The sequence below is a fragment of the Schistocerca gregaria genome, chromosome 5 (genome assembly GCF_023897955.1).
Source record: "Schistocerca gregaria isolate iqSchGreg1 chromosome 5, iqSchGreg1.2, whole genome shotgun sequence".
In the NCBI taxonomy this organism is placed as follows: Eukaryota; Metazoa; Arthropoda; class Insecta; order Orthoptera; family Acrididae; genus Schistocerca; species Schistocerca gregaria.
In genome coordinates, this window is record NC_064924.1 from 61,733,837 (window position 1) to 61,760,013 (window position 26,177).

The 26,177-nt window shown below is 39.0% G+C and overlaps 1 protein-coding gene across 1 annotated transcript in view; it reads right to left on the bottom strand.

Moving 5' to 3' along the window:
• The window catches only part of LOC126272622 (E3 ubiquitin-protein ligase TRIM71), a 299,315-nt gene that overhangs the window by 14,895 nt on the left and 258,243 nt on the right, over positions 1-26,177 (bottom strand). Inside the window, exons 6-9 of the mRNA XM_049975581.1 lie at positions 25,290-25,572; positions 20,280-20,513; positions 16,428-16,762; positions 12,476-12,647 (exon numbers count right to left, since the gene is read on the bottom strand). Coding sequence (XP_049831538.1) covers positions 12,476-12,647; positions 16,428-16,762; positions 20,280-20,513; positions 25,290-25,572 — 1,024 coding nt within the window. The remainder of the gene's footprint in view (positions 1-12,475; positions 12,648-16,427; positions 16,763-20,279; positions 20,514-25,289; positions 25,573-26,177) is intronic.

The window sequence follows — 26,177 nt, forward strand, 5'->3', positions numbered from 1 at the left end:
CACCACAACATCGGCAACTATGACAAATGGACTTGTGACCATTGGCACTGGACATTGGTGCTTTACCGGCCCAATTTCACTGACATTGATTTGTTCTAGAATCATGCAACATATTGTGTGTTCAGACATAATGACCTTTCTAGACTCTGAGAAGCTCACCTGCAGAAACGAGCACAGTTTTAAGAAACAGTGGTCATACGAGAGACAGCTGGCCCTCTTTGTGCACAATATACTTCAGGCTCTAGATGCCGGCTCCCAGGTTGGTGCCATATTTCTCAACTTTCAAAAGGCATTTGACTCAGTTCCACACCGTCAGTTGCTACAAAAATTGCACGCTTATGGTCTATCTGATGACATATGCGGTTGGATAGAAAGTTTTCTAACGGCCAGGGAGCAGTATGTCGTCCTGAACAGGGCAACAAGCTTAACTTCAGGTGTGCCCCAGGGAAGCATAATAGGACCTCGTCTTTTTATGATTTACATAAACGATCTGGTTGATGGTATTGACAGTGCCCTTAGACTGTTTGATTGTGATACTACTATCCTGTAGACTACAGCATCATTGGCAATGAGGACTTGCAGAAAATATATATGTGGTGTAATGACTGGCAGTGTTATATTAGTAAGTGTAACCTACTTTGTATAACAAGTCAAAAATCCCATTGATGTGCAAGTACAAAATAAATGTCCAGTCTTTGTAAGTGGAAATGTCCGTCAAGTATCTGGGTGTGATTAATCGAAAAGATCTCAAATGGAATGAGCAGATTAGACAAGTAACGGGTAAGACGAACTCTGGATTGCAATTTATTGGTAGAATCCTGAAGCGATGTAGTCCTTCAACAAAGGAAATAGTTTACAATATGTTAGTTTGTCCAGTATAGTTCGTCTGTATGGGATTCTTACCAGTTGGGTCTGATTCAAGAGATTGAGAAGGTCCAAAGAAGAGTGGCAAGATTTGTGACTGGTAGATTTAGCCATCTTGAGAGCATTACAAATCTCATAGAAAGTTTGAAGTGGGACACACTTGCAGATAGGCAGCGCGCTAAACAGAACGGGCTGCTCACTAAATTCCGAAATCAGATCTTCACTGAGGATGTAGAGCATATATTATTTATTACCACCAACTTTCAAAGCATGCAACAATCACAATTCAAAGATAAGGGAAATAAGAGCTTGTACTGAGGCGTTCAGACAGTCGTTTTTGCCTCGCGCAATTCGCGAGTGGAACAGAGCAGGGAGGAGGTTAACTATGACTTTGGTGCTAATTGTGCCCTCTGTCACACACCGCTTTGTGGTTAGCGGAGTATAGACATAGATGTTGATGTAGATGTAGTGTCAGAGTGTTGCTTAGTCTGATGAATTACCATACCTTCATCATGCTGAAAGGGATGGCACTAACGCACGAATCTGTTGTCTTTCAGGGAACAGCTCCTTGACACCTGTACTGCAGAACAGAGACAGCACATGACAGCTCCATTATGCTCTGGGGAACATTCACGTGGGCATTCATGGGTCTTGTGGAGTTCGTACAAGGCAACAAGACTGCCAAGGATTATCTTCTACTGGTTGCAGACCATTTACACCCCTTCTTGACTGTCATATTTCCTGACAGCAGTGGCGTTCTTCATCAAAGTAGTGTGACATGTTAGAAGGCCAAGAGTATGATGGAGCAGTTCAAGGAACACAGTGGCAAGTTGCAATTGATGTGCTGGCCCCCGAGCTTGCCAGATGTGAACCCAATCTAACACATCTGGAGTGTGGGCAGACGCGGTGACTTGTGGGCAGACGCGGTGACTTGTGGGCAGACGCGGTGACTTGTGGGCAGACGCGGTGACTTGTGGGCAGACGCGGTGACTTGTGGGCAGACGCGGTGACTTGTGGGCAGACGCGGTGACTTGTGGGCAGACGCGGTGACTTGTGGGCAGACGCGGTGACTTGTGGGCAGACGCGGTGACTTGTGGGCAGACGCGGTGACTTGTGGGCAGACGCGGTGACTTGTGGGCAGACGCGGTGACTTGTGGGCAGACGCGGTGACTTGTGGGCAGACGCGGTGACTTGTGGGCAGACGCGGTGACTTGTGGGCAGACGCGGTGACTTGTGGGCAGACGCGGTGACTTGTGGGCAGACGCGGTGACTTGTGGGCAGACGCGGTGACTTGTGGGCAGACGCGGTGACTTGTGGGCAGACGCGGTGACTTGTGGGCAGACGCGGTGACTTGTGGGCAGACGCGGTGACTTGTGGGCAGACGCGGTGACTTGTGGGCAGACGCGGTGACTTGTGGGCAGACGCGGTGACTTGTGGGCAGACGCGGTGACTTGTGGGCAGACGCGGTGACTTGTGGGCAGACGCGGTGACTTGTGGGCAGACGCGGTGACTTGTGGGCAGACGCGGTGACTTGTGGGCAGACGCGGTGACTTGTGGGCAGACGCGGTGACTTGTGGGCAGACGCGGTGACTTGTGGGCAGACGCGGTGACAGCTCCATCCAGTGACCTACCAAGGCCTCATTGCTTCCAAGCCACATACTGCCACTGCTGTTACCCATGCCAAAGGTTGAAATACCAACTATTAAGGTAGATGGTCATAATGTTCAGGCTGATCGAAGTATTAGTACCAAAATTTCACTGCTGTGAAGAAAAAAAAGCATTATCGCAAAGACCTAGTCTTTTACTCTGTGCATGTAATATGCAGATACTGAGCACATTTTTTTTCCCCACCACTTTAACTTGTAACAAGAAGTGAACTGTTGATAGTGACCAAATAACTACCAGTGTCAAGATAGAACTTGTGTCACAATAATATGAATTAAGTTCTTTCATATGATGATGCAATCATGGACTGTTCCCTAAAAGTGCACACAAATTCTTTTAGTAATAAATGAATTGTTATTACCAGATATATAAAGCAGTTAATAAAGACATGTTCAGTATTCACATAGTGGTCATAGACCTCCTGCAAGAATATCACAAATGAAGCAGATTTGTAGATGCAGAGAGGAAAATGTTTCCCTCTAGTGGCCAAAAATTAGTCTTCTACTTTCTTTTATCAAAATCATGTTCCCAAAATGCTGCACCATATTCCATTTGATGATACAACAACATCTTGTGAAGTTGTTTTTCTGTGGTTCCTTTTTTTATTGATCAGTTGTTGAATCAGCTCAGTTATGCTGAGTAGACTGTTCCACAGCTTCTCACCTCAGAAAAATCTATGGTGGTCCTCTTGACATTGGTAGACCACTGTAACATAACAGCCTTGGATTTTGTTAAGGGTATGTGATACAGTTTTTAGAGCATTACTCAATACACTGCATCGAGTATTGTATTTTTACAGGAATACATTTCAAATTTATTATTTGTTATTTAACATTCTAAGTGATGATTATGTGAGGGTATTGATGATAAATACACCACAGCATTAACCACCATATGTCAGTAATTTTAAATAGCCATTTAGGTTTGATAAGCTCATAATACGTTAAGGTAAGTTCACAGAGGACAGTGCCAATTGCCTACTACCTATCTAATAGCTTCCAGACTGAACAGAATATTATTTTCTATATTTCACATAATTAACAAAAAATAAAAATTTAAAATGCTTTCACAATCTCCTCATTAAGACGTATAATCTTATGTTAAAGGTTTAACACATTAAGACAAGTATCACAGTTGCAAATTACCTGTATTTGAGATTAAGAGCACTTTGTGACTATTTTTCAATAATAGTATTTTGCAATTTAGGACCAAAGGCTATGGTGGTGCAAGATGCTATTTTGATGTAACTATATTTCTTACCGTAAACTAAGAAATTTTTTCTGACTGTAAGTGAGAACAATAGTCATCATATGACAAGCAGAAACTGATTGCTGGTGATGTTTTTACTCTCCTGCTATGGTGTACTACCGTAAGACATCAGGCACTTCCAGGGGTGGTAAGATACATTCCCCAAAGCTTCATAAAAACCATTAAGTTTATGGTAAGTATGCTTTCTATGCTCCATAACACACATACTAAATTTATTTTAAGTAAATTTCCCAAGACTCTGAGAAACTTCTTTGGTGGTAGCCACACTTCCTAAGAACCTTTTAAACAACATTATTTGGTGGTATGCACACCTCCAATGGCCCTAAAAGCCATATTTCACAATAAACAGAAACTACAGTTTGTGTTGTGCACTACTGTTAGATGCAAGGAGCATACTTAAGTTCTGTGAGGTATTCCATAAAATACAGTAAAGAAACACAGTAACTTACGAATATTTCCCACAGCCCACAAATGTGATAACATTGTTAACACTGCTATGGATGTAGTGGCCAATTTGGCACCACTAATTGCTCTTCTAAATGTACATAAATAATTTAACAATGAAGCAGCCACACTTTGTAATCAAGCACAGCTGATGCTGGTCATTACTGTTCTTAGCACATCCATATTTCAATCTGCTGCAGTTATGTCATTCAGGTAATATTCTTTGGTCCCTAAAATACTTTTTGAAAATGCCTCATCAGTGTCATCTCTCTCATTCATTTAGAAATGTTACTTCTCTGACAATTCCAATGTTGAAGTCAAAATTTACTTCACTGATGAAGATATATTTTGTACTAGAGACAAGTGGACGTAAAAACTTCATGAATGGGTGGGGTGGGGGGGGGGGGGGGTGGTTGTTAGTATAGAGACACTATGTGATCAAAAGTGTCCCGACACGCCCAAAAACATATATTTACATATCGGGTGCATAGTGCTGCCACCTGCTGCCAGGTACTCCAGATCAGTGAGCTCAGTAGTCATCCGATATCGCAGAATGGAGCACTCTGTAGAGCTCACGGACTTCGAACATGGTCAGATGATTGGGTGTCACTTGTGTCATAGGTCTCTACGTGAGATTTCCATACTCCTGAATATCCCTAGGTCCACCATTTCTGATGCGATAGTGAAATGGAAATGTGAAGAAACACATACAACACATAAGCGTACAGGCCGACTTTATCTGTTGACTGACAGACTGCCGACAATTGAAGAGGGTCATAATGTATAACAGGCAGACATCTACCCAGACCATCACATAGGAATTCCAAACTGCGTCAGGAGCCACTGAAAGTACTATGACAGTTTTACATCATGCCAATAAAAGCCAATCGATTGGACGATTGAACAGTGGAAAAACATTGTGTGGAGTGACGAATCACAATACACCATGTGGTGTGGCAGGGTGCGAGTATGGCAAATGCCAGGTGAATGTCCTCTTCCAGCATTTGTAGTGCCAACAGTGAAATTTGGAGGCAGTGGTGTTATGGTGTGGTTGTGTTTTTCATGGAGGGAGCTTGCACATCATCTAGTTTTCCATGGCACTATCACAGCACACTCCTACATTGATGTTCTAAGCACCTGCTTGCTTACCACTCTAAGTGCAGTTCAGGGATGGTAACTTCATCTTTCAACATGATCGAGCACCTGTTCATAATGCACGGTCTGTGGCACAATAACATCCCTGTAATGGACAGCACTGCATGGAGTCCTGACTTGAATCCTATGGAACACCTTTGGTGCATTTTGTAATGTTGACTTCATGCCAGGCGCCACCGACTGACATCAATACCTCTCCTGAGTGCAGCACTCCATGAAAAATAGGCTGACTTTCCCCAAGAAACCTTCCAGCACCTAGTTGAAAGTATGCCTGTGAGAATGGAAGCTGTCATCAAGGCTAAGGGTGGTCCTACACCATACTTAATTCCAGTGTTACAGATGGAGGGTGCCACAAACTTTAAAGTCACTTTCAGCCAGGTGTCCGGATTCTTTCGATCACATAGTGTAGATCCAGATGGCGACATATGTCAGTCCTAGCCTCATCCCTCACAGCAGGCTCAGCTGGATGCTTCTACATAGATGGCTGCTAGGGATGGAACTGAGTGGAATATTGCCAATTTTTCCTCCTCCTGTAAGGTTAATTCCCCAAGGAGAGTGGTGGTCCCACTCGTTACACACTGATCAGTGGTTTCCTTCTTGTTTCTAATGAAACACTACTACATCCCATGAGAAAATTAGAACAGTAATTGGACTTGTTACGCGAAGAACTGGAAAAGATGATAGCCATCATATATGCTTGGGTTATCATTCATATGAAGTTTTCATTGGATGACCTCTGGTCACATTCTTAGGGTGTGGGCTACTTTCATAAACAACATTAGAGGACAGGACCTTCTCAGACTTCTCCACTGTGATGAAAAATTGGTCTGAGCTGGATGTCTGGCGGCCAAAAAATCTGGTCTTTTATCAGAATTCATGGAAAATAGTATTCATTCTCACCACCCTACAACAAATATAACCATAGGTGAACAGCTAGTACCAAGCTAAGGAAGCTGCAGGTTCACTCAATTTATGTCCAACAAACCCAACAAATATTGTTTCTAATTCTGGATTGCTGTCAGTGTAGCAGCAAAGCATGTATATAAAGAGCTGGGACACATGAATTGAAATAATATAATTAAATACCATGTCTTAAGTTAATTGTCCACTGTCAGAGTTCCACAATGATTACTTTCAAACATAGCTTGACCTTTTTCTCTATGTTAATTTGCTATAAAACTGCTCCACCTGATTCCTTAAATTGTGGGTGATCCAGTAAATTTCTTCTGTGGGGGTGCTAAGAGAATGTAGGCATTACAGCCAACAAAGTTCACTTTTTATCCTTGTTGTTCTATTCAAGTAACTGTACATTCTATAATGCTGGTCTTTCCTCAAACAAACTAATTAAATGCACAACTTTGTCATAATTCCACTTCCTGGTAGTCTTAAATACTTCTTTTGCCAAAAAACCACTAATGTTCACTTTGCCATGTGTATTCATTACAGCAGTGGTCTCAACTGGTGCTGGTAAATATTTATAGACCTGTTAGTTGCAGTGCCTATGTGGCATAATGGCTTAGGTGCTTATTTCCCATTCATATAAATGTAAGAGTGAGTCTTCTCAGTATTTTTTTTCTGCTTATTGATTCTGTATAGTCTGTAGATGATTTTCTTAGATGTTCTTACAAGTTCTTTGTTGCAGTGCATTGCTTAAGCCTAAAACATTCAGAGTAGGCTCTCTGCTCATGCTGTTCATATAGCAGGTGTAACAGATGATATCTTCACTTTAAAACATGCCACAGTGACAGATCGTTGGTCAAAACACAGTTCTGTTGATGCTTTCATTTAATATGTGCCCAAGTTTGGCAAAATTTATTGCCATAATGTGGTAGTGTAAAATATAAAAATATGCCACAAATTACGGATGCAATATGGCTGCTCACCACTCACTCAGTACTCTCTGCTATCCTGACAACACCAGTATAGTTTTCCTCTGTGAGAGCTATGGAGAATAGTTCTCTGGATATGGAGGGTACCGTTTGCATGAGAGGTCTTAATTGACAGAGTGCGACTATCTCAGATTTCACCCCACTCCTTGACACTGTCGGTGCAATGACACTGCGCATTTTTACACAACACGTATTACTTGCAGAATTGATCATAGTGAAAAACTACTGCATATGGCCAGCTTAATACTGCCACATAGCTAATGAAAGAGGACACATGACTTGTTATGTGCTTCATGGAGCCAGTCCTAAATCAAGGAAGAAACTTGACAATAGATCACTACTTTATGTTTAACTTGCTAAGAAGCTCAAAAGGAAACTTCATTAGTTCATACAATGAAGGAGGTCAGTCATGATATCCCTGAACAGGTAAACAAGTTGATATCTGAAAGACATCCCAGTACCACCTTGTGCTTGACTGTCAACACTGATTTCAACATGAATGTAGATCAAGGAAAGCAGGATAAAATATTCAGCTGAGAGCACTAAATGCTTAAAATTAAATACCAATAAGAAAAAGAAGAAACTTGAAAACATAATATTCTACAAGGCAACTAAGTATAGGGTGGACATGGCTTAACAAGTGACCCATAAATATACTACAAAGGTTTCATATACAGATGAACTGTTCTTGTCTTCTACAAAATCTTTGACATGGCAGCAATAATTAGATAGGTCATTTACAAAATAGTAACAAAAAAGAAAATGGAAAGAATGAGTGAACATTTCAGTTGGCAAATGGCCAAGGGGAAAATAGGCAGGAAAAAGAGCAGACAAAAGACAAGGATAGAGGACCAAAAGCACCCAGAGAGCAGAAGTACTGTCAAATCAGCCTCTGCACAGCAACAAGCAACAATTGTGTAAAGTCTGAAAGAGGTGCATGGAAAATGTGTGGGTAAAACAGAAATGTCCTGTGCTAAATGCATGTATCAGATTCCAAAGTCTTGAGTAAGAAGTTGTGTTCAGAACAACTTAATTGTGATATCAACACTGCTAAATGTGTATAGAAGGTTTGGCAACTAGTTCATATATTGAGGTCTGCAATTTAGAAAAGTGTTAGGATGAACAACAGTAAGTTGTTGAGACTTCTAATACAGTAAATAATGTATTAGTTATGTTAAATAATTAATCTTTTAACTCTCAGAAAGGTAGGGATTAACACACACTAAAATAAAGTATCGTTTAAGTCAGTATGAACATATTTTATGTGAGATCAAAATGAGCCTTTTTGCCATTTTAAGAATGCTGGAAGTCCACAATTTTAGTGTTAAACATAATTTCTAATCCTTCCTAAGCTTTATCTCTCTCACATGCTCAAAGCCACATATTTAGAACATTAACTCATTTGTAACACAATCATGTGTTTGAGGCCGTTGGATAGATGGAAGTGGCATTCAGTTAAAGCTGAATTTGAAAGTGTTTTTTTTATGACATTACTGTTCAGTAACTACCAGAAAACATACATGGAAAAAAAATCAATACTGTTTAGTAACGTGCAACAATGTATGAAATAAGTTGCCAAGTGAAAAAATTTGACTATACTCGGGGAACTTACGTAGATGTTAGTGATCATAATAATTGTGTACTTCAGCAGGAATTTGGATACTTTGTTAATTATTTCTAATTGTGTAAAAAATTAGATTATTCAGTGAAACTGAGTGGTGAATGTTTCTCTCATATAGGGAAAGCTTTAGTGAATGCACGATTTTTCACTGTAACTTTATAAAATCACCAGAACTATTAGTGTATTTACCAACAAAAATTGTTATTTTTCTAGGTAAGGGCCAGTGTCAAGCCATAGAAGTTGGATAGTTGAATTTAGTTGTTAGTTGTCAGTTGGTTTATGCCACTTGTCAGTGGTAGAGTTTGCGTGAAGAAAAGGAAAAAATTTAGAAGCATATTTATGCTGGATCATTTAATTAAAAAAACTTGTAGAACCTGCTAAGGAATTCAGTATCCTGCAAAAACGCAATAAAACTAGGACATTTGTAGTGAACATATGAACAATGGACATCGCCCTCAAATTCTACAATACGCCATGTATGGAAGTAACATTTTTGTCTCAAACTTCTGTAATTTGTGAATCTCCTCAGCTAGTTTCGAGGAAAATGCAATCTACATATAGAACTTCAGAGAAAAAATGTGTCTTATTTAAGAGTAACAACATTTCACCAAACATGTGAGTACTACATGAACATCCACGATTCCTCTGCAATTCACAATTAAGTGCCTGGCAGAGGGTTCTTTAAACCACCTTTAAGCTACTTCTCTACTGTTCCACTAACAGTGCATAGGAAAAATGAACACTTTAATATTTCTGTGCGAGCTGCGATTTATCCAATCACATTGTAATGAAGATTTGTTCCATGTAGGTGGGTGATAAAATATTTTTATATTCAAAAGAGAACGTCAGTAATGGAAGTTTTGTGAATACATCTATATCGTATGTATGACGCTCTCTCCACTTTTGTGACAATCCAAAATGAGCTGCCTCTTGAATTTTTTTAATGTCCTTCATCAGTACTATTTCTTGCAGATCCCACACCACACAGCAATAGGCCAGAAGAGGATGGACAAGTGTTGTGTAAGCACTCTTTACCAGGCCTGTTCCTTTTTTTAAATGTTCTGCCAATAAATTGCAGTCTTTGGTTTGTTTCCCTTCCTCCCCTGCCCGCATCTCATGACCATGCGGTAGCATTCTCGTTTCCCGCGCCCGGGTTCCCGGGTTCAATTCCCGGTGGGGAATTTTCTCTGCCTCGTGATGGCTGAGTGTTGTGTGTTGTCCTTAGGTTAGTTAGGTTTAAGTAGTTCTACATTCTAGGGGACTGATGACCATAGATGTTAAGTCCCATAGTGCTCAGAGCCATTTGAGCCTTCCTCCCCCTCTCCCCCCCCCCCCCCCCCCCAACCAACATTATGTGATCCTTCCAATTTAATTATTGTAATCCCTATGAATTTAATTGAGTGTACAGCATTTAGATTTGTGAGATTTATCATATAACAGACATTTAGTGGGTTCCTTTTAGTATTCATGTGGGTGACTTCACATTTTTTATTATTGAGACACAACTGCCAATTTTTGCACCATAGAGGTATCTTGTCTAAATCATTTTTCTATTTTTTTGATCATCTGATCATTTTACAAGTTAGTAAATGATCGCATCATCTGGAAATAATGTAAGAGGGCTGCTCATATTGTCTCCTAAATCATTTATGCAGATCAGAAACAGCAAAGGTGCTGCAGCATTTTCTTGGGGATTGCCAGGTATTACTTCTGTTTTACTCTATGACACCCTGTCAGTTATAATCAACAGTGACATTTCTGACAAGAAATCACAAATCCAGTCATGCAACTGAGATGCTACTCCATAGGCATGAAACCTGATTAGAAGTTGCTTGTGCGGAAGCGTCCAAAGTATTCTGGAAATTTAAAAACATGGAATAAATTTGACATTCCCTGTCAATAGCACTTGTTACATCATGAGAATAAAGACCTAATTGTGTTCCATAAGAACAATGTTTTCTGAATGTGATGTTTAAGTAGAGCCAGCCTAAAAAGATGACAAGTTTTAAATGAAAATTAGTGTATTCATAAAATGTTTCTTATTCAGTTAGCCTCAATTTGCTATGTCCATTCGATGACGTTATCTCAATTCAGTGTGGTAAAGTGTTCAGCCACACAGTGGGAATAAAAAGAAAAGGTTTTAGCGTGACAGGATATTGTGGATTGAGTCCTGTTCAGCCATATAAAGAATGGTTACATCAGCTAAAGATGTCCACAATGTTTTAGTGAAGTATGAGGGTCAAATATCAGAAGACCTACTGTGCATACTGTAGTAGCCAGGAGAATGCTTACTACTTTCTACAGTCCATGGACCCGGAAAATGCACACAGGATAAATGGGATTACAAATCTGTTCGGAGAAAATCAAGTTTTTTGATTCTGATTAAAGAAAGCTTTTGAATTACTGTTAGACAGGAAGTGCTGCTGTTTAGAGAAAGAATTTTTTAGCATCATGTTAATGGAGTGAATTGTAAATACAGTTATGCAACAAACATCTGAAAATAGATGGCTGTAATTGAAAAAACATGTTCAGTTGTCAGTTGATAATTTATTGTTATATCATTAGTCAGAAAGCCTTAGCAATTTCCTGCAATGGAGAAGACATTCAGAGAAGTCCACACAGGTGTGGCACAGTATACCCAAACCACGAAATTCTCCAGTGCAACCAGAATTACGCAAGCCAGATTGATTCTTGACGAATCAATTAACAGAACATTGTGATGGATCATAACAGATGCATGTGAAATTATACTAGGTGATACCAAACTAAACTGAACCAACTAACACAATGAAAACCAAATGGGTATTTTTTTCTGCATGGACAGTTTTTTCAAGCAGAGCTCAAAGTGGAATTCTGAGTTACACCAGATGGTCTTCTCAGTTCCATCACATAGCAGCTGTTACCACGAACAAATATTTGTTTCGAGAAACTTGACATTGGCACTTGAGACTGTATGGAAATCTTTGTGTGGTCTCATCCCAAAAACAACAAAAGTAAATTACCTACAACATTTTTACCTACAGAAAAGGACAGGAGAAATGACCTCCATATTGACAGACATTTCCTGTCTTTATGATGTTAGTCATTGATATTTAATTTTGTCCTTTGTTTTTTTTAATATGTTCTGAATAATTGCTGAATTTCTGATAAGTATTTTAAAAAATAAACAGTAAAACTGCAACAACAAAGGAGACGAAAGATAGAACGTAATGTATATACTGATTTTAACCATTACTAATTTATCTGATGTCAATGCAATACAGCTGTATGCAGCTCTTACAAAATTCACTTATATTAGTGTACCAACTTAAGAATAGTGTTACAGTACACACTTTCAGAACTAACAAGGCTCAAAAGTGCTTGCCCGATGTGAAACATGAAAGTTTTATAGAACTAAGATGCTATTACGTAGAGAATTCTTAGTCCAACATTACTCCAATAATTCTCAGAGATACCCAAAACTCATCCTTAAATCTCAGGAATTAATTCACTAATTGAAAAATTAAAGTAAAGTGTCAAAAGTAATACTTTATGTTTCAGTCAATTTACAATCATTACTCAAACTCACCTTAGCTGCTTTCCACCTCCGACCAGGCTCAGCCAGAACAGCTGAAACTAGATCACCACCTACTCTCCGTTGTTCTCCAAGATGATCCTTCACTCTGACCATGAAAGTTGTGACATTACCACACAGTGCAGACGATACACCATTACCCAACACACAACATTGTGGGGCATACCTTAAAACACAAACAACCTGCATTTCATTTCATTGTGTATGTGTCATTTAAAATTATTTTATTTATATGTATATTTGGTAATGTATACAAATTATACATTTAATCAGTATAGCAAGAATAGTGACCTGAAAAATATTCACATAAAAGATCAGTGTTTTCAGAACCCATGCTGACTGGCATGGAGGAAATCATTCAGTTTCACATACCTCATTATGTTTAAGTTCAGAATATAATTTTCTACCACAAAGTTGTGTCAAAGACATTGGTTGGTAGTTTGTGAATCACTTCTACTGCCCTTCCTGGCAACTCTCACATGAATGGTACTTTAGTAAACACCATTAATTAAATGAATTTAAAATATTTGCATTTTATTTCATGATACAGAGAAAAGGTACTTCATTGGAGTCAGATTTACAACCAATATTTTAGCAGTTAAATTTATTACTACTATCCCATGATCATCAAAATAATTCCATTGTTTAAAACTAAACTCTTCCCTAACAGGCTATGAAGGCCCAACAGTGCCAACTGGCCGCCATGTCATCCTCATCTCATAGGTGTCACTGGATGCAGATATGGAGGGGTATGTGATCAGCACACTACACTCCTAGCATTTTATCAGCTTCCAAGACTGGAGCCACTACTTCTCAGCCAAGTAGTTCCACAGTTTTGCCTCACAAGGGTTGAGTGCACCCCACTTGCCAACAGCACTCGGCAGAATGGATGGTCACCCATACAAGTGCTAGCCCAGCCCAGCAGCACTTCACTTCAGTGATCTGACAGGAACCAGTATTATCACTGAGGTAAGGCCATTGGAAATTCCACTGCCTAGTGGTTTTAAGACCTATTTTAACCAAATTACTCTCCTTACAACTTAACACACAACTAAAATTATTCAATTCCTTACACAACATTCCGTTATACCCAGATCTTAATAATGATAATTTTGGCAGGATGAAAAGCATCAGATTATGCTGTACATACCCATTTACAATATGTGCAACGTATGGCACATTTTGAATAACAACCTCTACTTTTCAACTAAAGATAGTCTGAAGAATTTGTGAAGTTTACTAAAGTTACTGTAGTAGGAAATAAATATTTTTAGTCAGCAGTTTTAACAACTACTCTTCCTTAATTTATATTAATCTTGTGGGCCTATTCTGAAATTTTATGTGATGCATATGTTCAGTGTGCATATTAAATATGTTAATTTTCGCAAATTCAGAGAAGTTGAGTCAATGAAGATACCACACTTAATTCAGCAATACTAAGCATAAGCAGGTCCAAAACTTTTGTTCTCCTGAGTGACTGCATATTTAAGGACTGGAGAAGTAATCAGTGCAGCTACTTTAATATTTGGATAAAATGTGTGTGGTTTCAGCAAGCACTGAAAACAGCAAAGAGTACACCAACCAACAACAGGAACAGCACGACATAGTAAAACATAACAGACACTTCAAAATTATGACAATATAGGCTGCATACAACTGCTTTCTTGGTGGCAGGCTGACATCTGTACCTTCAATCATACTAGGCAATCAAATAATTCAAAAATATAACTAGTTATACAAATTCATTTGATATTGTAATCATGCAATTTTGTGAGAGGTATTAGGGAACATGAAAACAAAGAAATATGATTACAGAATAACAAAACTAGAGGAAAATAAAATTATAAACTAGCTTTGTAAGTTAGGAAGTTAGGAGTAATACTTTTACTATTAATGGATGATTAAATCTTTTTTCCATAGACAAGAGAATAAATAGATATGATTTGACATGTGCTATTTTCTTTGTATGTTCTGTACATACTCTTACATGTTACCATAAACGTCACGTAATTCATGTGCCTCAGTGTTGAGAGGCCTCTTATGCTGCAATATATGGTATGATATTTCCTTTTATAAAGATAAATCTGTTTCTCTTTTGTTAGTTTTATTTCTGTTGCTTACATATATAAAAATCTGCATAAATAACAGTTAAAATCAGAAGCTGTATCAGCCCAACCTGCAACTGTAATCTACCTATATCAAAACACTTCAGAATTCAAATGACCAAAACCTTTGAAAATGAGTTGGGTAACAATGAGAAATAGAATTTGAGGTATAATATTACTGATTTTGTTCTTTAAAATTTCTGGTTGAAATTAATGGAACTGGAAGAGTTAAGTTCATTTGCTAATAAAAGCTTTAAATATATAATTAGACAATGGAAAGTCCAGGTTGGAATCTCAGCAATATTATTAAAAGGATAGATAGCTACTCACCACAAAGGTGACATGTTGAGTTGCACAGCACAATGAGCTTACACACTGATCTTTCAGACGAAGCCTTCTCCAGATAAGAAAACACCCACATTCACATGAGCAAGCACATCCCACACATACATGCCTCCTCTCTCCATCTGCTGGGGCCAGAATGAAATGGTGTCACATTGAGTGGAAGCAGCATTTCGAAATGAGGCAGAGAAGGGGAAGGGGTAACTGGTTACAGGTGGGGGTAAATAGAAGTCAGTAATTCTTGATAAGAGCATGTAGGGACTAAATGGTGCTGAAACATGATGCCCTGGCACAGCCTTGGGAGTCTGTGGGGGCTACGGGGGATGGGGAGCAGAGATTGAGGACTGCGGAGAAGGGGAAACGACAAGTGTTGTTAGCACATAGCAGAGTACAGCGAGGATGAAGGATGTAAATTAGGATGAGAGTATTAGAACAGAGGGGGTACAAACTGTTTGGTGTAGGGTGTGGGGACAGTAAGTTACCTCAGGTTGAGGCTGGGATAATTTCTGGAGCGGAGAATCGGTTCAGAGGAGCTGATGGTGGAGGCAACAACCCAGATGGCCTGGGTTATGAAGCAGTCACTGAAATCAAGCATGTTATGTTCAGCTTTTGGCACAGGGTGGTCCACTTTGCTCTTTGTGACAGTTTGGTGGTGGCCATTCATTCTGATAGATAGCTCGTTTGTAGATAAACCACTAAAAAAAGCTTTTCAGTTATTCCAGCACAGCTGGTATATGACATGGCTGCTTTCATAGTTGGCCCAGCCTCTGATAGGGTAGAATAAGTCTGTGACAGGACTGCAATAGGAACTGCTGGGTTACTGGATTGGCCAGGTCTTACACCTAGCCTTCCACAGGGATACGATCCCTATGGCAATGGGATGGGATTGGGAGTGGTGTAGGGATGGGAAAGGATGGTGTGGAGGTTGGGTGGGTGATGAAACACTTGAGGAGTCTGAAGGATCTTGGGTAGAATATCCATCATTTCATTGAATGGTTATAGACAAAGCCTTACTGAGGATGTGATTCAGTTCTTCCAGTCCAGGGAAGTATCGATTAATGAAGGGGGCACACCTTTGTAGCTGTTTCTTTAGGGTGGTGGAAGGATTGTACACTGCCTCTACCAATGCCACTGGTCTTTTCCCCTTCTTTTTTGCTCTGGAGGCCGTGTGAGGTGGTCTTGTCTGGCCACCATCCAGTCCCTATACTTTGTCAGGCAGTGCTTACTCATCTCCCCACCAGCCATACCCTGCTATCCCACATCCTCCTCTGCCCCACTCCAGATTGCTGCTTCCACTATACATGACATCGCTGCATTCTGACCACGTAATACATCCTTTTCATAATATTATTAAAAGTGTTATTGTTGGATCTTTATGAAGTATGAAGCTGATATTTCTGCAATAATGCCCAAAAATTATCTACTTAACAAATATCAAAATACTAAAACAATTATATATATTTTACAATTTATATTGTTGAGACTAATTACTTACTTACCCAGAACTTGAAATATTGCCAATGGTGATCATGCTGTTGAATGGTACAGGTGTGAAAACTAATGCATCATTTTCACAGGGTTGGAATGGTGATTCACGTATGTCTGCAAGCAGTTTCCGGGCACCTGCTGTCATCTGAGTTGTCAAGCCACCCATCTGCAGTGCCTTTTTAGCACATTTAAGCCATGTTGAAAGAGAGTCCAAAGTCTTACTCAGTGTACCTGACTGATGATTCAAAGCTTGACCCTTCAGTGTCCTGACACGATCTACAAGTAGCAGCAACTGCCTTTCACGTTCATCAAGAGATGATACAATGTGCTGTTTCATGGCATGGATCTGAAATCAGTGAATGTTCATATTTAATTTTTTTATTTCTATTTTTTAGCAGAAATGTCATTTTTATTCCTATTTTTAAAAAATAGGAAAAGTATTTGCCTCCACTTCTCGAAACTTTATGAACCACATTATTTCACCATTTCGACAAAAAAACTGTATACAGTGAAATAACTATGAAGTGGTACATATTAATGAGTTTGGGGGGGGGGGGGGGGGGTGTGAACTGGTCTGCAACAAGAAATGTATAGATACTACTACTGTCCTGTTTGCAATGACCTTCCCTTTTCCCCTCCCCTGCTGTTACTCCATTGCCAAATGATGATGTCCAACTTTTGATACCTGCAAATGGCTCTACTTCCTCTCCTTTGTGAGGAACAGCAAATTCAGTAACAGCATCTGTACACATGCTGGCACATTCATTAACATTCAAGAGTTTATGTCTATGGTCAGAATGTTTGCTGTTTTAGAATTGTGTTGCTACTGCACTGCATTAATATCTTTGTCAATATTTTTTATGAAATACATAAGGGAGCTGTTTGGAACCTGCACAATAAGTCGGCACTCAAATAAATCAGTACTTAAAACTTAAATAAATCAATACTTAAATAAAAAAATCAATAATCAATAAATCAATACTTAAATATAGAGCTCTCAAACTGGCAGTATATTTACAATGTGCACCTAATACTTTTAAAGGTCAGTACACCATGTATATTTTTCCATTGATATATCAATAATTTTTTTTTGAAAATAGTGAGGGCCAATAATGATTGATTGATTGGTTGGTTGGTTGGTTGGTATGGGACATGGGATCAAACAGTTAGTTTATCAGTCCCATTGGGCTATGGGGAAGGAAGTTAGCCTTACCCTTTTGAAGGAATCATCTAGGCATTTGCCGGAAGCAATGTAGTGAAATCACTGAAAATCTAAATCAGGATGGTCAAATGTGGGTCTGAACTATCATCCTCCCGAATGCAAGTCCTGTGTGGTAACCACCGTGCCACCTCACTTGGTCAACCTCTCATTCTTTCAACTTATTCAGGTCCCATCTCTTCATTAAAGTATCTTTTGTAATTTTCTTTAGTTTTATTCTGTAGTTCATAATCTATAAAATGTGGTCAGAGCCGACATCTACCCCTGGAAATGTCTTACAGTTTAAATCTGGTTCTGAAATCCTGTCTTATGATTCTATAATCAATATGAAACCTTTCAGTGTCTACTGGTCTGTCTGATGTGTACAGCCGTCATTCAAGATTCTTAAACCAAGGGTTAGTGACGATTAAAGTACAGTACACAAACTTTTTTGAAGTTAACTGCTTACTGCTCTAAGGTATTTGAAGCAAAGCACCTCTAGCTTTCAGCTGTACATGTGCAATGTTACTTGTCTGGTTTCGCGTATTATGAGCATTGTCACTGGAGGAAAACCTATACAGTGAAAAATCAAAATGATATTAACATAAAATAAGGCATAATCATATGTTACATATGACTAAATGTCAGTAAGTGCATACAAACAATAAAACTGTCTTCAATGTGGTTCATACAGGTAGCATCCTCACTACATGCAACAGTCGCAAAGGAGTTAGTATTATTGTTTGTGTGCATTTGGTCATGACATCTGTTTATATGAACATACGATCACACCCTAGTTTATATTGATGTTTCACAATTAAATTATTTTTATTATTAGCTGAACATTTTGGTGCACAGTGTGCAGCCCAGGCGTTGGCCTGAAGATGATACTGTACTGAAAACAATACGCTTTTGGCAAATCAGTTGAGACTATAGAATGAAAGACATGCATTTTTGCCTTTGCATTAGTCGCTGTTCCACAGACAGTATGTTGGGAATATGCTATTTGACATTAATCTCATTTTGATTTTTTACTGCACCATGACAAGGCTTGTAACAAGTGAAACTAGTTAAGAAATAAAGTTGCACATGTACAGCTGAAGGCTCAATATGCGTAACTCCTAAGATCAAATTGTGCACAATGCAAAATACTACAAGCTGGCTTTCATTCCTTTCTTCCAATCCATAATCACCCATTTTTTCTTCTCTTCCTTTTCTTGTTATTGAATTCAAATCCTCCCTTTCAAATTAAACTTTTCATCTCCCTTAATTATCTGAAAATTTCTTTTTCTCATCATACATTTTTTTTCAATCTCTTCATCTGTGGAACTAGATATAAAAACTTTTACTGCTGCATTGGGTGTGGGATCAGCATTTATCTTAGCTACAAACATGCATTCCTTTTCTCTTATTCATTATTATAACTACTACTGCATTACTCATATATGATTTTGTATTTACAACAGTGTATTCACCAGATCGTAAGTCCTGTTTTTCCTGCCAGTGCACTTCCCACGAATGCCTGCTGTAACTTTAACCCAGTCATTTCCCTTCTTATATTTTCTAATCTATCTGCCCGATTAAGGGAGCAAACGCTCTACATTCCATCCTGTAGAGCACCAGATTTGCTTCTCCTGATAGACAATTGTGTGTTTCTGGATAGTCTGAATGGGTGGGGGGGAATATATTACCTCCACAGTGTTTTATCCAAGAAGATGCCATCATTTAAGCATACTCTAGAACTGCACATACCCCGGAAAAAATCGTGGCTGTAATCTCACCTTATTTTCAACTTTTGGTTACAATTATGAGAAATGTTTTTAACATACGATTCTATAAATTCAGAAAAAGGAAAACACTCCAATGTGAAATAAGATGAATATATAAATAAGATACTGAATGGCTATAGGCTGAGCTTTACAAAAAACTAATCAGGAGAATTTGCTAAATTTATGTAACAGAGTAATGCTGTACCCTCCAAGGAAAATGAATGAATGCTGTATTTCTAGATGCACTATTCACCTGCTATTCTTTCACACTTTTACTTTGTATTTATTTTGTTATAAGCAGCAAAAATCTTTGTAACAATAGAATGCCATGAGCTGATCAGTTTTAGAAACTGACATCAGTGCTTTATGACCTATATTGATCACAGTGGCAACTAAATACTTCATCGAGTCATTATTACTGCATAGTCTGGTTAGGACTACGTTGATTGCATTGGTTACGAACATTAACGAAAATCTTTCAAAATACATTTCTCTTACAACCAAGACAAACAGCACATACTTATATGTTGCTTTAGTTGCTATGAAAGGAAGGTTCACTCATTACATCAATATTTTTAGACTTTATATCAGTCTTTACACATTAAAATTAATATATTTTTAGTTTATTTACTGTTTACATTAGTAATTGTCATCTTTGGATGTGTCTTCAAGGGACAAAAATTTACTGCTCTCTGATCTTGTATGATTTTAATTCTTTCGCATGCCAAATGTGGTTTCACTTCATCCATTACATTTAACATTTACCTGACGCACAATGTGTGGCACTCTGAGCTTCAAGCGTGATGCAGAGAATTTATGCAACATGAAGAAACTTAACATACAAGTAAGTTAAAAATAATAAATAAATAGTAAATTTGAAATTCAGTGATTCATACCTCTGATACAGCCTGCTGTGCCCTATGTTCAATACACTCTCTGATAAATTTCAGATGTTCTATCTGACTTCTGATAGTTTGGTAGCTAGCTTCAACTTCCCCGAACACCTTTGAGTCATCTCTTTCAGGTACAAAAGGTGTAACTGCAATGTTGCTACCTTGATTAGAACCTGGGCTAGTGCTTCCACTGCTACTAAAATTGAATGGGTCCAATGGAGACTCAACTCTGACTGCCTGCAGAAAATAAGAGATTTGTATTATAATACAGTCCAAGAAAATGCAAACAATTATCAAATCATCAAAAGATCAGGTTGGACTTCTCTTACTGCTTATGCATTTTCTTATATTTCAAGTTACTTAAGTTAACATGTTCCCTGATAATTGGCCCACCATGTGTTCAGATGCATTTCCTTCCACCCGATGGGTGTGGATTTCAGTGACTTCCCAGAATTGAAGAAGTGATTATTATGTCACATTCTGAGCTGCAAAAAGCTTAGAGGTATATACTTATTTACAATGAGATAAATAATTCAAATTGCTTCCATTTGGCCCACCAGTGACCTGATAACACTTTTTCATGTTGGTTTTCAATCGTTCAGGTCACCTTGTGTCCAGATTGTTGTGCTGCACACTTTTAGCACCAAACACTAGAGAAAACAGGTCACTTATTGTTGTACATTAAAATTCACATGCTACCGTCTGTTAGTGTTAGCAGGCAAGAACAGCTGCTTTAATGTATGTGACAAACTATTGTTTATGCTTATGAAATTATTGATTATTTTCTATAATACTTATGGTTGCCCACCATTAGTGATCACGTTTCATCTCATGTTTAGCTAAAAATGGATCTATCTACTTCTGGGCTGCCAGTAACAAGGAAACAAAGATGTGGTATACCATTAGATGAGGAGAGACCACACCACTATCTGAATTAATGCCTAAATAAGTGTGACTGCAGGGACTATGATGTGTCTCCTGCATCCGATGATCCAGCTTACAGTCCCAAGATGCAAGATCCTCTTTGGATTTAAATGTAAGCCATAATGAGTCCTGTTATGATGATATTCATCATAACATATGTAACTCTGATAATAGTAATAGTTTTGCTGAAAATGGTATCCCTATTTGGGAACCAACTGGACAAAATATAACAAGAATAATTTTGATTGGGATTCAGAAGATTAATATCTTCACCAGTTTTGACATCCCTTCTGATGTTCACAAAATGTTGGTAACACAATACATATGAAACAATACAGTAATACAGAACGTTGTTGGACACACATGATATGCAGCACAGAAACTGTCCAAAGGGGTGGTGGGGATTGACTAGCAAATTGGGCTGACATTTCTGAGAAAGGAATTATCAAGTTTAGTGGCATGATGTGAACTAAAGGGTTAAATGAGGTTCCAGAAAATTCAATTTATTGGTCAAAGAATCTACTGTATGAAAACAACATTAGAAAATCCACTATGCCTTGTGACTGATTTATAACATCATCATCTTGCTGGCAGTTTGCTGATAAAGATGTCCCTAGAAACATAAATGACAAGACTTTCAAAGTACAGTTGTTAGTTGAACAACCTGCACAGTAACTTACAGAATGCTCTAACCCCTGGAAGAGATGTGGTAATTGATAGATCTATGATTCCTTGGAGATTAAGATCAAATTTTATGCTGCATATTCTTAACAAGTCGGAAGTATAGAGTAAAAGTGTACAAAATTGGTATAGGGGAAAGCTACACTTTTGCCTTTAGTATCTATCCCTCTGCCACACACTGTCAGGTGGCTTGCGTATGGATGTAGATATCAAGAGTAAGCTAAATTTGAAGGTGTAGATCACATTGAGGCTATCACTATGAGAATGTGCAAGCCTCTTTGTGAAAACTAGCCAATAACTTGCAAGCAATCGAGTAAGGTTTTTTACTTTACCTGCAGCATGCTCATCAAGATACACGGGACGATCTCAAGACAAGGCGGCATAGCTGCCATTGCAGTTTAAACAGCAGGAAGAAGGTGGTGGTCAATCGCGCTCGTTGTGCACATCCCTACCACAGGTTACACATTTACCTGTGTCGATAAGGCATTCTACTGTCATTGAAACATTAACACCGGTAGCAGTGCATCAGGTTCGGAATTCACAGTTGGCCTGTGATAATTTCATAGCCTGCCTTGATCTTGGATGGAAGCACCACTCTATCTAAGGTGAGAAAAACAGTGCATGTTGGCACTAATCGGGGATCTGCCATTTTCATCAGCCGATGGAGAGCAATGACACCCTGGTCAGAGCAGTATGATAGGATTTTGGTCTCTGTCAGACCATCGAGCAGCCTATGGGCCTTGACATGAACAGGTTAGCCATGGAGAAGCAAGGCAGCAAACAGTTGTTGTGCTTGAGAATCAGAAGCAGTTTCTAAAAGCAAAATGCCATTCCATAAATGAGAGCAGGATTTCACAGGGCCAGCAATTGCATCAACACCTTTGTGAATAATTAACAGATTTACCACTGCAAAGGACTGACTATCTTCAGTATGTGGGATCCTGAGGAACTGTGGTGCAGTTGGGAGGGTCTTTGAATTATTAGCCTCATTCTGTTTACATTTTATAGACATTGACTATCACTATGACTGGCTCATTGTTAGAAAATTCCCATTATTGCCATCGTCTGTGATGGTACACTCCTTCCAACTGGGGGCCCACTTTACAAGGGGATGCACCTGCCACAGGTGACTGTTCATACTTCAAGTCATACCTGACAGAGACCAATCGGCAATTTGGGAAGGTAGCAGCTCAGGCAATCACTCCTCCCTGGGCCTGGCCTCTACAAGGGGTGTGTGCAAACCCCACCTGTCGACCCACGGATGGGAATTGCGCATTACCTAGTCACCTGTTACATGCCACTTTCATGGGCCAGCCATCAAGAGCACACAGGGAGGAGGAGGAGGAGGAGGAGGAGGAGGAGGACTTCAAATGCTGAAGTGGAGGAAGGATAGGAGAAAGGCAACAAAGAAAAGAAAAGGGAACAAAAACCAGTGGTGAGAGACTTCTTATGTCAGTGACAGACAAAGCAGAACATTCCCAATAACATACCAGACATGTTCCACAAGGGAGGGGAAAAGAATGGCAAGAGGATAGACATCCAGCACAGAAGGGGAAAGATGCTGCAAAGGCGGGGGCCCCACAGTAGCCAAGCATGTACCCACCGAAGAGTGGTAAGCAGGGGGGAGTCATTCCACTAAAAAACATATCTAGGAATGACTTTTTAAGAATGCACTGTTTAAATGTTGCAAAGGTTATGTTAATAAGGAATTTTTGTATTGTTTGTATGACTTGTTTGTGTGACTTGTTTGTGTGCGTTTGCAAATAAATTAGTGGGGTAAAATTTCCTTCAAAAGCAAAAGAGCAAAGACAACGAAATCAAGTATGCCTTTTTAGATTCTAATTGTTAGAAAGTCCAAAGTAATTTGGAAACTGTTTTTTAGTATTGTTTCCTGTAAGATATGTGGCTATGAAATAAAGCAGTACTGCAAAAATTTGCAAGAAAAGCACATTGTTTTGTGGTTGTTTTGGGGTCTAGCTGGCCACTACTGCAACAGCTTATGCAGAGATATGTCCCGTTTGCTATAGACAGCCCAGCAAGCAATTACGTGGTGAAGTAACATACAGAGGTATAATCACACTTGCAGCATTTGGGGACACTGGTGCCCTGAGCCACATTTCAGAAGATTTTTTTATCAGGTCACCAGTGGTGCAATATGCAGTAGAGCTGAGACATCAAATCTTCCTCCACAGGGAATGTGTTAAGAAGATATTTGTTGAATTACAATATTTTGAGTTTTGTCACTATTTTTTAGTGTGACAAATGTGCCACATGTTGCTGACCTACTCTTTTACAAGTGTGTACAATACCCCCAGCTACAGAGTAACCTCATTACTATACTCACGCTTACCACTCTGAAGAACAAGAGACCCTTCTTTGTTGAAGTGCTGTCATGCTAACGAACACTAGAAGTATATCATAATTCTTTTGACCTTGTGGCCACCTAGATCTTTGGTTGATCCCCATACATTTCTGCCTATGACGTAATGTGAAATACCTATGATAGATTTCATTATTATTAAAATTATTATTAGTACAAAGTTTGTTTACTTGCAAAGGCCGCAAATATGTTCAGTTCAACAACATGCAGCCACATAATGTTACCCAGTTCTATCACTGAGTCAGATGAGTGTGGATGCCATTAAATAGTATTATTTAGGAATAAAGGAGACAATTCACTGAAAGGCAGAAGCACAGCAGAACAGGTACAGAGCTTGGCTAACTTTTGGAATGAACTTTCTTTTCCAAATCCACCCACCCATTATCAACCTTCTCCAATCCTGTAACATGCTTACCCTACCCCATCAGAGGCTGGTCTACCTGGGAAAGCAGCCATGTTATGTATCAGCTCTGCTGCAACCACAGCAGTCTATTACATTGGTATGACAATCAACTAGCGATCAACCAGAATGAATAGCCACTGCAAAACTGTTGCCAAAAACAAGGTGGACCACCCAGTGGCACTATGTGCAAGATTTCAAAGGCTGGTTCACAACCCGTGCCATCTGGACCACCACCACCACCACCACCACCACCACCACCACCACCACCACCACCACCACCACCACCACCACCACCACCACCACCACCACCCTCTTCTGAGCTGCACAGATAGGAACTATCCTTACAGCACACCCTTCGCTCCTGTAACCGCCCTGGCATAAACCTCGTGTGCACGCACTTGCATGTTTTTCCTTTAAGTCTGAAAACGGAAGTCCATTCTGAAAGCTAGCAAATCTCTGCACCTTATTTGTGTACCTATCAACAACACAACAATTCTGTCATTCTGTGAGTTATGTCCTTTATTCCTAAATAATTATTAATCCTCAACCAGAACTTTCTGTACATTATAATATCACTAAATAGTATAATTTAATTTTTTTAGTTCAGCTTTCTGTTAAAGCATACCTGCAGAAAATCACTAATTAAGTCTACAGGATCTCTCAAATTATCCTGCTGAGTTTGTGGTCCCGTAACTGATGGTACCTGGCTAGATATAGGCACTTGTTGAGGTGGCATAGTAATAGGTGGAAATCCAGGGCTCAGGCAGCATTGATTGTCATTCAACAGTGGAGATGGGCAGTGCTGATAGTCTTCTTGCGGCTGGCACTGAGAAAGTTGCTGATCTTGCATTTGCTGAGGTAGACAAGGGGTGTGATTCATTTGGAAATTTGAATATGATGCAGCCATTCTGTAAACAAAGTACAACAATTTCATTACCTTCACATTACTCAATAATAATTGCAAGCGCGCATGCACACAGTTTGTGCAAATGCCTAAAGGTGAAAGTGGACAATAGCAGAAACAAATCTATCCAGTAAACATGGGTCCCCAAATGAGCCTTTCACAAGATAATTTCCAATGTTTACTTATGAACTGCCACTGACTTTACTGTGAATTATTATCATAGTTATTATAGATGTACACAAAATGTGAACTTTTTCATTAAATCAGAATTTACTTGCTCACACTTCATACACAGCCTATCTTTACAAGATACTACTTCAGCACATTAGAAATTAAGCCTAGTAGGGTACTACTGAGTTTAAATCCTATGTAACATACATTTTATGCAGTTTAAATGTAATATTCAGCATTCCAGTACAAAATCAGATTTTTTCGGTATTTCTGTCCCATTTTCTCCCCCACAGAAATTGAAATAATAATTTGTAAACTATACAGTTAAAGAGTATTCTGGAAGCACTACATAAATTTTCAGTTTGCTTAATGGATTACTCCATACAAACAGTGTGTAACAAATTAAAAATCAGCAGAAAAGTGTTAGTCACTATCATT